General features: G+C 41.3%; 2 protein-coding genes across 5 annotated transcripts in view; one reads left to right on the top strand and one right to left on the bottom strand.

Annotated features, from left to right (window-relative positions):
* ATP8A1 (ATPase phospholipid transporting 8A1) overlaps positions 1-13,678 on the top strand; it is a 242,792-nt gene that overhangs the window by 144,655 nt on the left and 84,459 nt on the right. The gene's annotated exons all lie outside the window — the stretch shown is intronic.
* Positions 5,754-7,018, bottom strand: LOC309795273 (uncharacterized protein). The gene is made up of 2 exons (XM_082607489.1): positions 6,827-7,018; positions 5,754-6,764 (listed from the first exon to the last, which is right to left on the bottom strand). Exon 2 carries the CDS (start codon positions 6,282-6,284, stop codon positions 5,802-5,804), a length of 483 nt encoding a protein of 160 aa, XP_082463615.1. The 5' UTR covers positions 6,285-6,764; positions 6,827-7,018; the 3' UTR covers positions 5,754-5,801.

Raw genomic sequence — 13,678 nt, 5'->3', positions numbered from 1 at the left:
TCCCATTAAATTCACAGAAATCCCTTCCACTTAATGACCTAGATCCTGTCTGTCTGTTAAAACTGGAAACATCTGAAAATGTGAGCTAAGAACTAGGGAACCTCCTATGTGACCTATCTTTAGCTCCCAGTGTCTGATTACAGCATCTTTCAAAATGTAGTAAAACAATTCTGGAAGGACTGAGTTGATGTTATATTAAGGAGTGTGATTATTGTAGTATTCATATCCCCCATAGCATACCAACTCTGTGAATCTCTGGAAATACTTTCAGGTGACCCAGAATATCTTTTTTGATGGATATGATCTAACTTTTTCTAAAAGGTAGAAAGAAATTGAAGACTGATTCGTTGAGATAGCTCAGGATTTCACTACCCTCATTTGTCAAGTCTGGGTAGGTGGGAGGAACCATAATTTCTTAAGCCATCAACTCTGTAGGTACCCAAATCATCTTTCTTGAGTCTCACATGATATACTGTAACCTTGGCCTCTCCTCCTTTTAGCATCTTTTTTATGTGGAGAGTTGTGGGATCTGTCCTGAGAGGTAGGGCTGGATCTTAAATTTGTTCTTGTTGTTTTTTCTCTTCTTTTCTACTGTCTGGCTTCCCTAGGAAACAAAAAGGGGCAGAGAGGAAAATTACTTACTATATATTTATTGAATCAACAGAAATGATGGTTAAATATGTATGTGAGGAACTTGGAGAAATAAATTTCTTCCACTCAGAGTCAAAAGGCTTCCAGTTTTCCCAAGTTGAACTCCTGAGAAGCCCTGCCCACCTCTCCTTCTGATCATCTGGGCACAGTTTTTTCAGTTTCTGCTTCTGTTGACATTTACATTTAGCCTGATTAGGAGTCAGCACCCAATATAAGGAAGCAGAGTATGGATCCCAAAGGAAAATGCAGCTTTTTGACTGTGTGAAAAGGGAACTCTGCTTACCCCTGCAGGGTTCTATGCATGGCTATTATAGTCATAAGAAAAACACTAGCTTATGTTTATAAGTGCTTATTTTTTGTACTAAGTACTGGACTAAGGATTTTACAGGGACAATCACATTTACACCTGAAAACATTAGTAGGCAGATACTATTATGCCCAATCTTGAAAGGTTAACTTGACCTCTAGTGCTAAGCAGCCCTGGAGGATGTATCTAAGTCACTGGAATCCAGAGTCTAAGAAAATAGAGTTTTCTGGGCCTCAGCTGCCAGTGACTCTTATAAAATAAGAATAATAATAATATCCATCTCTAGGATGTTGTTGTGAGGATTAAACAAAACAGTACCTTTTAAGTACAATGTCTGGGATTTAGTAAGCATTTAAGAAGTATGGACCATTATCATGATCATTATAATTTCTTTTAGCATCATTATTCCTGGGGGTAGGGGGAGTTTCGTTTTGCCAGCTGCTGTAAGAGGTGATTTTAAACAGCTGCCCTCCTCACTACTTAAATTTCTCTACTTAATTTGCAAATATGAACTTAAGCCAGCCTAGGTTTGATTATGGATAACAGTGTTTTCCCTCACTCATATATTTTACAGAAAATGAATTGGTAACCACATTTCATATTAACAAGGATAAGAATATATATTTTTCAACACCATGGTAAAAGAAAGCCCTTTATGGGATTGCACATTTTTTTTTCCTATCTGAATTTGATTTCCTAACACCATGTAAGCTTCAAATGTAACTTACAGGCATTCATGACATAAATGGTGAAGTTGTCATCTGTACCCTTTTAAGCTCGACTTATATGTATTATGCAGACAAACCTTACTGCTTGGGGAACCAGTCACTGTTGAACAGCTTCTGAAAGAAATCCAGAATAAGCAAGTTATTGACTTGACTCCGGAAAAGGAGGGGAAAAAAGAGAATTGAGGCTACTTCAAGTTTTGTCTTGATATGTCCCATGAGTCTAATAGAATACATTTTGTATTGCTTTGAAAAATAGTTCAGGCAGGTTTTAAACTACACTGAGTTTTCCTCCACTGCCAGCTCTGGAACTTTAGTATTGTGAATTCTCTTTTGCCATTAGCAAAGCTGTTTCAGCTTTTTTGGCCTGAAAATGTTTAAGATCTCAGTTTAACTTTTAAGGTGTTAATGTATCCCTATCAAAAGCAAAGATATGTTTTTATAATGTCCCATTGCAGGATGATTGTTCAAATACTGTCTGGCACACGGCTTACTTCAAGTAGCTCTCAGTGAAGAAAGCCAACTTTGTTCAGTTTGAGAGAAACGGGTTAGTAAAAAATATATATAAACATTACAAAAAAAGAAAATAACATAAGAACAAATAATCTGTTCTCTGTTCCTCTGATTTAAGACGGTGTCTGCCACAAGCCAAAGACTGTGGTTGAAAAAGTTCCATCAAACCCATTGTTTGGTCTCATAAAAACAAAATGTGTCCCCTTTGCTCAAACAAAATGCTGTAATCTTGGGTTGTGTTCAGATCCCTAAGTGAAGTTGTTCACAGATTCATAGTGTTGCTGTTCTGAGAAATTCTTCCTCCCCCTAAGCCTGAATATTCTTTATCTTTTTTTTTGGCTAAACATCTGAGCTCTTCTAAGACTCTCTGAGACCTAGAATTATGGATAAATGCCTTCTAATCAGTCTGTCCTCTTGCCATCTCCCAACAGCTTGATGGCATTTTTGAGGTGAGCAGACCATGCCTTTTGACTTTTTTTGTATCTCTTTTTTTGTATCTTTTGATGAATCAACATAGCCATAAAATTGACAGTTTACAGGAAACCTATGTGCCAGGTAAATCTGCATGCATTAGCCTCTGCTCCTATACGGATGATGGTGTCTGTCTCAAATACAGATGGAGACTTTGAGCTCACAAAGCTAACGACTGTGGGATCCTGAATTTTGACCTAGATTGCTCTAAGTCCAAAACTGTTTTTCTTTTTGTTCTTAAATAACCCTTCCTTCTCCAGAGGCAAAGGGGACTCAGTCTCAGAAAAAAACATTCTGGAAGGCATGCCCCACATTTGCCAGCTTGTCCCTACCTCCTCTCCCACTCACCACCAGGACTGCAGAGCAGCTGAAAGAGGAATGCTCTTCTGGGAGATGGTGGTGTTTGGGCATCTTGTATTTATGAAATTCAGGAATGACCCTATATTTTGTTTTACTATGACAGTTGTACATAGATTTATTTGAATGGATGTAGGAAATAATGGAAATGGAGTGCATCTGGAATTTGCAGTGAGAAAACACAGCAGATAATGATTCCTCTGTATTCCTACATTAATTAATTCAAATCATTAGGAAAATGGGCCCAACATCAGCTTTCTTTGTGGTTCTGGGTAAGAATTTCTCACAGACCCCAGTTGTTACTTTCTCCAAACCATTGATTTGGTAATTTGCTTATTTTCAAAAAATCGGCTGTATATTCTGTGCAGCCTCTTCTGGCTGAATTGAAGGCCATACGAGAGACTGGATGTCTGCCCATCCAGTTCCTCCAGGACACTTCCTCCTGCCCTTGAGTCACCGCCGCCGCTGGAGAATATTTAATGCCAAGCTCAAAATAAGTGTTCAGGAGACTTTCAGTGGTGGTTTCAAATAATTACTATGAGAGCTTTGGTAAAAGCCTTTATCCACAAAACTATTTAAATTATATAATTATATCCCCTACGTCACTCTTCCTTCCTTTCCCGGGTTTGTCTGTCTTTGCTCTGTGCCCCCATCCCAACCCTGAAAGATAGACTTGGACCCAGATTGAACACTTTCTGCCTTTCTCTCTAGGGTACCCTAAATGAGAATAGATGCCTCACAACGAATTATTTGACTGATGGAACCTATCATAACCCCAAATCCCAAACCTCTGCCCAGGGGCCAAGAGCAATTTACCCAGCACTGCAACTTCCTTTTCTTAGCTTCTTCCATTCTTTGACCTGTTTCAGATGGCATGACCCTACCAGGAGATTGGGCCATTTCCTCAATTACAGTGTTTTATATCTATGGCTGCCCTGGAAAGCTCATATCTGTGTATCAGCAAAGCATGAAAAAAAATTTTTTCTCTGTTTTCCTCTTCATTATATTTAGCAATATGTATTGATTAAGTGCATTTGCTTGGCTGCCTTCCACTAAGCTGTTTTAGAAGACCTCTTTGACCATATGTTTTTAATGATTTCACCTTCTGTCTGCCTTTACCCATTTCAGAAAAATGACTTTATGTTGGTTTGGTTCTATACAAGTATGTTTTTAAAGGTTATGTTCTATTATAGCCTAAGAGTTTAGAAACACCGGTTTTTCTGGTCAGAAACTGTCCAAGAGAGATAATGATCCTGACGGGGATGAATACTAAATGGACCAATTGTATATAAATGTAATTTCTCTTTACTCTCAGGTATATGTTCTTTACCACTTACTACCGCCTGCAGTAGCTAAAGAAGTAGTTGATATATGTGTTGCATAGGGTTATATGGAATGGCCAGTGTTCCACTGAATCAATAATACAGTGTCAAAAGATAATACCCAGTCGTTTACCGTCGTTGCTGTCATGGAAATCATAACTCACTCTTTTTTCTTTTTTTTTAAATGAGTGGGTGTGGCTGTGAACCAACGTTTGTTTATTGACATTGATATTTGAATTTCGTAGAGTTTTCATGTATCATGAGCTCTTCTGTTTTTTCCCCAATTAAACACTGTAAAAACCACTTGGTGGGCTGGATATAGCCCCCGGGGCATAATGTGCCAACCCTAAGTCGAGATTTTTAAACATAGTGATTGGGCCTCAGTGTGTATCACTTCCTTCCTGTTCCTTAGACGATCAGTCACAGGTGAGGACAAGAACTGTGGGAGGTGAGGAGTGGGACGGGATGTGTGCACATGGGCTGGAAGGTGGAAAGGCGGCAGACCAGGGTTTCCCAGATACAGGAGTCTAGTCTCCAGAGATCAATCCAGGGCTTCTAATGACGCAGAATCCAAGGTAGAAATAAAGGAGGACTCCATGGCAAGACAAGATTCTTCTTTTTGACCAGCAAAGGGAAAACGACGCCGAAACATTAAGTGGAGACTTTGATTTCCAGTTCACTCTGGGGATGGTGACGTGTGGAGATGTCCCCACATAAGGTCCCATAACTCACTCTTTAAGAACGTGCTAACATTGTCCATACTTGATATGGTCAGAATGTATTATTAAGAATGTCGTTGGAGGGCCCCGGAGGAAGATGGCGGAAGAGTAAGACGTGGAGATCACCTTCCTCCCCACACATACATCAGAAATTCATCTACACATGGAACAACTCCTACAGAACACCTACTGAACGCTGACAGAAGACCTCAGACCCCCCAAAAGGCAAGAAACTCCCCACATACCTGGGTAGGGCAAAAGAAAAAAAGAATAAACAGAGACAATAGGATAGGGACGGGACCTGCACCAGTGGGAGGGAGCCGTGAAGGAGGGAAGGTTTCTACACACTACAAGCCCCTTCGCGGGCGGAGACTGCAGGTGGCGGAGGGGGAAGCTTCGGAGTAGCGGAGGAGAGCACAGCAACAGGGGTGCGGAGGGCAAAGCGGAGAGATTCTGGCACAGAGGATCGGTGCCCTCAGGCACACACCAGCCCGAGAGGCTTGTCTGCTCGGCCGCCGGGGCGGGCGGGGCTGGGAGCTGAGGCTCGGGTATCGGCTTTCAGTCGGAGCGCAGGGAGAGGACTGGGGCTGGCGACTGGGGCTGGCGGCAGGAAGAGAGCCTGAAGGAGTTAGTGCACCACGGCTAGCCCGGAGGGAGTCCGGGGAAAGGGTCTGGAGCTGCCGAAGAGGCAAGAGACTTTTTTCCCTTTTGTTTCCTGGTGCGCGAGGAGAGGGCATTAAGAGGGCTGCTTGGGGAAGCGCCGGAGACAGACGCGGACCTCGGAGACGGGTGTAGGATGCTGGGGCTGCTGCTGCCGCCGCCGCCGCAGGGCCTGTGTGCGAGCGCGGGTCACTGTCCTACCCGCCTTCCGGGGGGCCTGTGCACCCCGCCACTGCCGGGGTCCCGGGACCCGGGGACGGCTTTCCCGGGAAAGCGCACGGAGCGCCTCGGGCTGCTGCAACGTCACGCCGGCCTCTGCCGCCGCAGGCCCGCCCCACACTGCGCGCCCCTCCCTCCCCTCTGCCTGAGTGAGCCAGAGCCCCCGAATCAGCGGCTCCCTTAAACCCGTCCTGTCTGAGCGAAGAACGGACACCCTCCGGCGACCTACACGCAGAGGCGGGGCCAGGTCCAAGGCTGAGACCCGGGAGCTGTGAGAGCAGAGAAAGGGAAATCTCTCTGTGCAGCCTCGGAGGCAGCGGATTAAAACTCCACGGTCCATTTGATGTGCCCTGCGTCTGTGGAGTGCATGAATGGACAGCGAATCATCCCAAATTGAGGAAGTGGACTTTGAGGACAAGATTTAAGACTTTCCCCCCTTTTCCTCTTTTTACAACGAATTATCCCAAATTAAGGAGGTGGACTTGGAGAGCAAGATTTTTGATTTTTCCCCCTGCTCTCTTTTTGTGAATGTGTATGTGTAATCTTCTGTGTAAGATTCTCTCTGTATAGCTTTGCTTCCACCATATGTCCCAGGGTTCTATCGGTCCGTTTTTTTTTTCAATAATTACTTTTAAATTTTAATAACGCTACTGTATTTCATACTTTATTCTATTTTACTTTACCTGCTCTTTCTTTTTTTCCTACCTTCCCTTCCTCCCTCCCTCCCTCCGCTCCTCGTTTCCTTCTTTCTTTTTCTTTCCTCCCTCCTTCCCTCCCACCCTTCTTCTTTCCACTTTCTTTTTCTTTCCTTCCTCCCTCCCTCCCTCCTGTCTTTCTTTCTTTCTTTCCTTCCTCCCTCCCTCCCTCCCTTCTTCCATTCACTCTTCCTTTTGCTTTCATTCCTCCCTCCCTCCCTCCTTTCTTTCCGTCTCTCTTTCCATCCTTCCTCCCTCCCTCCCTCCTTTCTTTCTTTCTTCCTTCCTTCCTTCCTTTCTTCCCTTCTTCCTTTCTTTCCCTCTCTCTTTCTTTCTTCTACTAATTCTTTCTTTCTGCTTTTTCTCCCTGTTATTCTGAGCCGGGTGGATGAAAGGCTCTTGGTACTGCAGCCAGGAGTCAGTGCTGTGCCTCTGAAGTGGGAGAGCCAACTTTAGGACACGGGTCCACAAGAGACCTCCCAGCTCCACATAATATCAAGCAGCGAAAATCTCCCAGAGATCTCCATCTCAACACCAGCACCCAGCTTCAGTCAACGACCAGCAAACTACAGTGATGGTCACCCTATGCCAAGCAACTAGCAAGGCAGGAACACAACCCCACCCATTAGCAGAGAGGCTACCTAAAAACATAATAAGGCCATAGGCACCCCAAAACACACCACCAGACGTGGACCTGTCCACCAGAAAGACAAGATCGAGCCTCAACCACCAGAACACAGGCATTAGTCCCCCCCACCAGGAAGCCTACACAACCTACTGAAACAACCTTAACCACTGGGGACAGACACCAAAAACAACGGGAACTACGAATCTGCAGCCTGCAAAAAGGAGACCCCAAACACAGTAACGTAAGCAAAATGAGAAGGCAGAAAAACACACAGCAGGTGAAGGAGCAAGATAAAAACCTACCAGACCTAAGAAATGAAGAGGTAATAGGCAGTCTACCTGAAAAAGAATTCAGAATAATGATAGTAAAGCTGATCCAAGATTCTATTTCCAAGATCCATAATCTTGGAAATAGAATAGACAAAATGCAAGAAACAGTTAACAAGGACCTAGAAGAACTAAAGATGAATCAAGCATCGATTAAAAACACAATAAATGAAATGAAAAATACTCTAGATGGGATCAATAGCAGAATAACTGAGGCAGAAGAAGGGATAAGTGAGGTGGAAGATAAAATAGTGGAAATAACTGCTGCAGAGCAAAATAAAGAAAAAAGAATGAAAAGAACAGAGGACAGTCTCAGAGACCTCTGGGACAACATTAAACGCACCAACATTCGAATTATAGGGGTTCCAGAAGAAGAAGAGAAAAATAAAGGGACTGAGAAAATATTTGAAGAGATTATAGTTGAAAACTTCCCTAATATGGGAAAGGAAATAGTTAATCAAGTCCAGGAGGCACAGAGAGTCCCATACAGAATAAATCCAAGGGGCTTCCCTGGTGGCGCAGTGGTTGAGAGTCCACCTGCCGATGCAGGGGACACGGGTTCGTGCCCTGGTCCGGGAAGATCCCACATGCCATGGAGCAGCTGGGCCCGTGAGCCATGGCCGCTGAGCCTGCGCGTCCGGAGCCTGTGCTCCGCAACAGGAGAGGCCACAACAGTGAGAGGCCCGTATACCGCAAAAAAAAAAAAAAAAAAAAAAGAATAAATCCAAGGAGAAATACGCCAAGACACATATTAATCAAACTGTCAAAAATTAAACACAAAGAAATCATATTAAAAGCAGCAAGGCAAAAACAACAAATAACACACAAGGGAATCCCCATCAGGTTAACAGCTGATCTCTCAGCAGAAACTCTACAAGCCAGAAGGGAGTGGCAGGACATAATTAAAGTGATGAAGGAGAGGAACCTGCAACCAAGATTACTCTACCCAGCAAGGATCTCATTCAGATTTGATGGAGAAATTAAAACCTTTACAGACAAGCAAAAGCTGAGAGAGTTCAGCACCACCAAACCAGCTTTACAACAAATGCTAAAGGAACTTCTCTAGGCAAGAAACACAACAGAAGGAATATACCTACAATAACGAACCCAAAGCAATTAAGGAAATGGGAATAGGAACATACATATCAATAATTACCTTAAATGTAAATGGACTAAATGTTCCCACCAAAAGACACAAAGTGGCTGAATGGATACAAAAACAAGACCCATATATATGCTGTCTACAAGAGACCCACTTCAGACCTAGAGACACATACAGATTGAAAGTAAGGGGATGGAAAAAGATATTCCATGCAAATGCAAATCAAAAGAAAGCTGGAGTAGCAATTCTTATATCAGACAAAATAGACTTTAAAATAAAGACTATTAGAAGAGACAAAGAAGGACACTGCATAATGATCAAGGGATCGATCCAAGAAGAAGATATAACAATTGTAAATATTTATGCACCCAACATAGGAGCACCTCAATACATAAGGCAAATACTAACAGCCATAAAAAGGGAAATCGACAGTAACACAATCATAGTAGGGGACTTTAACACCCCACTTTCACCAATGGACAGATAATCCAAAATGAAAATAAATAAGGAAACACAAGCTTTAAATGATACATGAAACAAGATGGACTTAATTGATATTTATAGGACATTCCATCCAAAAACAACAGAATACACGTTTTTCTCAAGTGCTCATGGAACATTCTCCAGGATAGATCATATCTTGGGTCACAAATCAAGCCTTGGTAAATTTAAGAAAATTGAAATTGTATCAAGTATCTTTTCCGACCACAATGCTATGAGACTAGACATCAATTACAGGAAAAGATCTGTAAAAAATACAAACACATGGAGGCTAAACAGTACACTACTCAATAATGAAGTGATCACTGAAGAAATCAAAGAGGAAATTAAAAAATACCTAGAAACAAATGACAATGGAGACACGACAACGCAAAACCTATGGGACGCAGCAAAAGCAGTTCTAAGGGGGAAGTTTATAGCAATACAATCCCACCTTAAGAAACAGGAAACATTTCGAGCAAACAACCTGACCCTGCACCTAAAGCAATTAGAGAAAGAAGAACAAAAAACCCCCAAAGTTAGCAGAAGGAAAGAAATCTAAAGATCAGATCAGAAATAAATGAAAAAGAAATGAAGGAAACGATAGGAAAGATCAACCAAACTAAAAGCTGGTTCTTTGAGAAGATAAACAAAATTGACAAACCATTAGCCAGACTCATCAAGAAAAGAAGGGAGAAGACTCAAATCAATAGAATTAGAAATGAAAAAGGAGAAGTAACAACTGACACTGCAGAAGTACAAAAGATCATGAGAGATTACTATAAGCAACTCTATGCCAATAGAATGGACAACCTGGAAGAAATGGACAAATTCTTAGAAATGCACAACCTGCCAAGACTGAATCAGGAAGAAATAGAAAATATGAATAGACCAATCACAAGCACTGAAATTGAAACTGTGATTAAAAATCTTCCATCAAACAAAAGCCCAGGACCAGATGGCTTCACAGGCGAATTCTATCAAACATTTAGAGAAGAGCTAACACCCATCCTTCTCAAACTCTTCCAAACAATATCAGAGGAAGGAACACTCCCAAACTCATTCTACGAGGCCACCATCACCTTGATACCAAAACCAGGCAAGGATGTCACAAAGAAAGAAAACTACAGGCCAATATCACTGATGAACATAGATGCAAAAATCCTCAACAAAATACTAGCAAACAGAATCCAACAGCACATTAAAAGGATCATACACCATGATCAAGTGGGGTTTATTCCAGGAATGCAAGGATTCTTCAATATACGCAAATCAATCAATGTGATACACCATATTAACAAGTTGAAGGAGAAAAACCATATGATCATCTCAATAGATGCAGAGAAAGCTTTCGACAAAATTCAACACCCATTTATGATAAAAACCCTGCAGAAAGTAGGCATAGAGGGAACTTTCCTCAACATAATAAAGGCCATATATGACAAACCCACAGCCAACATTGTCCTCAATGGTGAAAAGCTGAAACCATTTCCACTAAGATCAGGAACAAGACAAGGCTGCCCACTCTCACCACTCTTATTCAACATAGTTTTGGAAGTTTTAGCCACAGCAATCAGAGAAGAAAAGGAAATAAAAGGAATCCAAATTGGAAAAGAAGAAGTAAAGCTGTCACTGTTTGCAGATGACATGATACTATACATAGAGAATCCTAAAGATGCTACCGAAAAACTACTAGAGCTAATCAATGAATTTGGTAAAGTAGCAGGATACAAAATTAATGTACAGAAATCTCTGGCATTCCTGTACACTAATGATGAAAAATCTGAAAATGAAATCAAGAAAACACTCCCATTTACCATTGCAACAAAAAGAATAAAATATCTAGGAATAAACCTACCTGAGGAGACAAAAGACCTGCATGCAAAAAATTATAAGACACTGATGAAAGAAATTAAAGATGATACAAATAGATGGAGAGATACACCATGCTCCTGGATTGGAAGAATCAATATTGTGAAAATGACTCTACTACCCAAAGCAATCTACAGATTCAATGCAATCCCTATCAAACTACCACTGGCATTTTTCACAGAACTAGAACAAAAAATTTCAAAATTTGTTTGGAAAAACAAAAGACCCCGAATAGCCAAAGCAATCTTGAGAACGAAAAGCGGAGCTGGAGGAATCAGGCTCCCTGACTTCAGACTATACTACAAAGCTACAGTAATTAAGACAGTGTGGTACTGGCATAAAAACAGAAAGATAGATCAGTGGATCAGGATAGAAAGCCCAGAGATAAACCCACGCACATATGGCCAACTTATCTTTGATAAAGGAGGCAGGAATGTACAGTGGAGAAAAGACAGCCTCTTCAATAAGTGGTGCTGGGAAAACTGGACAGGGACATGTAAAAGTTTGAGATTAGATCATTCCCTAACACCATACACAAAAATAAGCTCAAAATGGATTAAAGACCTAAATGTAAGGCCAGAAACTATCAAACTCTTAGAGGAAAACATAGGTAGAACACTCTATGACATAAATCACAGCAAGATCCTTTTGGACCCACCTCCTAGAGAAATGGAAATAAAAACAAAGATAAACAAATGGGACCTAATGAAACTTCAAAGCTTTTGCACAGCAAAGGAAACCATAAACAAGACCAAAAGACAACCCTCAGAATGGGAGAAAATATTTGCAAATGAAGCAACTGACAAAGGATTAATCTCCAAAATTTATAAACAGCTCATGTAGCTCAATAGCAAAAAAACAAACAACCCAATCCAAAAATGGGCAGAAGACTTAAATAAGCATTTCTCCAAAGAAGATATACAGACTGCCAACAAACACATGAAAGAATGCTCAACATCATTAATCATTAGAGAAATGCAAATCAAAACTACAGTGGGATATCATCTCACACCAGTCAGAATGGCCGTCATCAAGAAATCTAGAAACAATAAATGCTGGAGAGGGTGTGGAGAAAAGGGAACACTCTTGCACTGCTGGTGGGAATGTGAATTGGTACAGCCACTATGGAGAACAGTATGGAGGTTCCTTAAAAAACTAAAAATAGAACTACCATATGACCCATCAATCCCACTACTAGGCATATACCCTGAGAAAACCATAATTCAAAAAGAGACATGTACCAAAATGTTCATTGCAGCTCTATTCACAATAGCCCGGAGCTGGAAACAACCTAAGTGTCCATCATCGGATGAATGGATAAAGAAGATGTGGCACATGTATACAATGGAATATTACTCAGCCATAAAAAGAAACGAAACTGAGCTATTTGTAATGAGGTGGATGGACCTAGAGTCTGTCATACAGAGTGAAGTAAGTCAGAAAGAGAAAGACAAATACCGTATGCTAACACATATATATGGAATTTTTTTTTAAAAATGTCATGAAGAACCTAGGGGTAAAACGGGAATAAAGACACAGACCTACTTGAGAATGGACTTGAGGATATGGGGAGGGGGAAGGGTAAGCTGTGACAAAGCGAGAGGCATGGACATATATACACTACCAAACGTAAGGTAGATAGATAGTGGGAAGCAGCCGCAGAGCACAGGGAGATCAGCTCGGTGCTTTGTGACCGCCTGGAGGGGTGGGATGGGGAGGGTGGGAGGGAGGGAGAGGCATGAGGGAAGGGATGTGGGAACAGATGTATATGTATGACTGATTCACTTTGTTATAAAGCAGAAACTAATAAAAAAAAAAAAGAATGTCATTGGAATGTTCCACTGATTTGTAATTTTAGGGTATGAACATTTGGAGAGTGCAAAAATAGAGAAAGAATAAAACATTATTTGGCCATAAATTTGTAAATACTTCATGTCTTAAATGATGATGAGGTGGGGCCACCAACCACCAAAACAGCTAATAAAATAGGTGTTAGTTTAAGATTTATATATATATTCTCTTATTTGACATTTTAAGTTAACTGATAGTAGGTTTTAAAACCAAGTAGGTAAACTAAGGTTTTTTCACACACACACACACACACCCAGTAAGTATTTATTTATCTGCTTTTAAAAATCATCAATACCTAAGAAGTTAAGTTGATGGTGTTAGAGCTGAAGAACATGCCAGTGAAATAAGTCCTCTGTGTTTTGTTTATCATTAGTTATTTTCAACCTACTATTTGTAAAGCTCTCATTTGCATATAATGCTATTTTATGTAACTGCGCATATATATATATATATATATATATCGATATATCTTTATGGGAGCTTAAAGTCTAACATATATTGATGTGGTCATCTGCAAAACACATAGATAGTATGAGAGAAATGCCAAATCACTTTGTAACTTTCAAGTTATTTTCTGCTCAAGAGTTGTATCAGGGGGCTTCCCTGGTGGCGCAGTGGTTAAGAATCCACCTGCCAATGCAGGGGACACGGGTTCGAGCCCTGTTCCAGGAAGATGCCACATGCCACGGAGCAACTAAGCCCGTGCACCACAACTGCTGAGCCTGCGCTCTGGAGCCCGCGAGCCACAGCTACTGAAGCCCACGCGCCTAGAGCCCATTC

This window comes from Mesoplodon mirus, assembly GCF_964341445.2.
Source record: "Mesoplodon mirus genome assembly, chromosome: 2".
Classification (NCBI taxonomy): Eukaryota; Metazoa; Chordata; class Mammalia; order Artiodactyla; family Ziphiidae; genus Mesoplodon; species Mesoplodon mirus.
The sequence above is the reverse complement of the archived record's forward strand: the minus strand, read 5'-3'. Positions and strand labels throughout refer to the sequence as shown.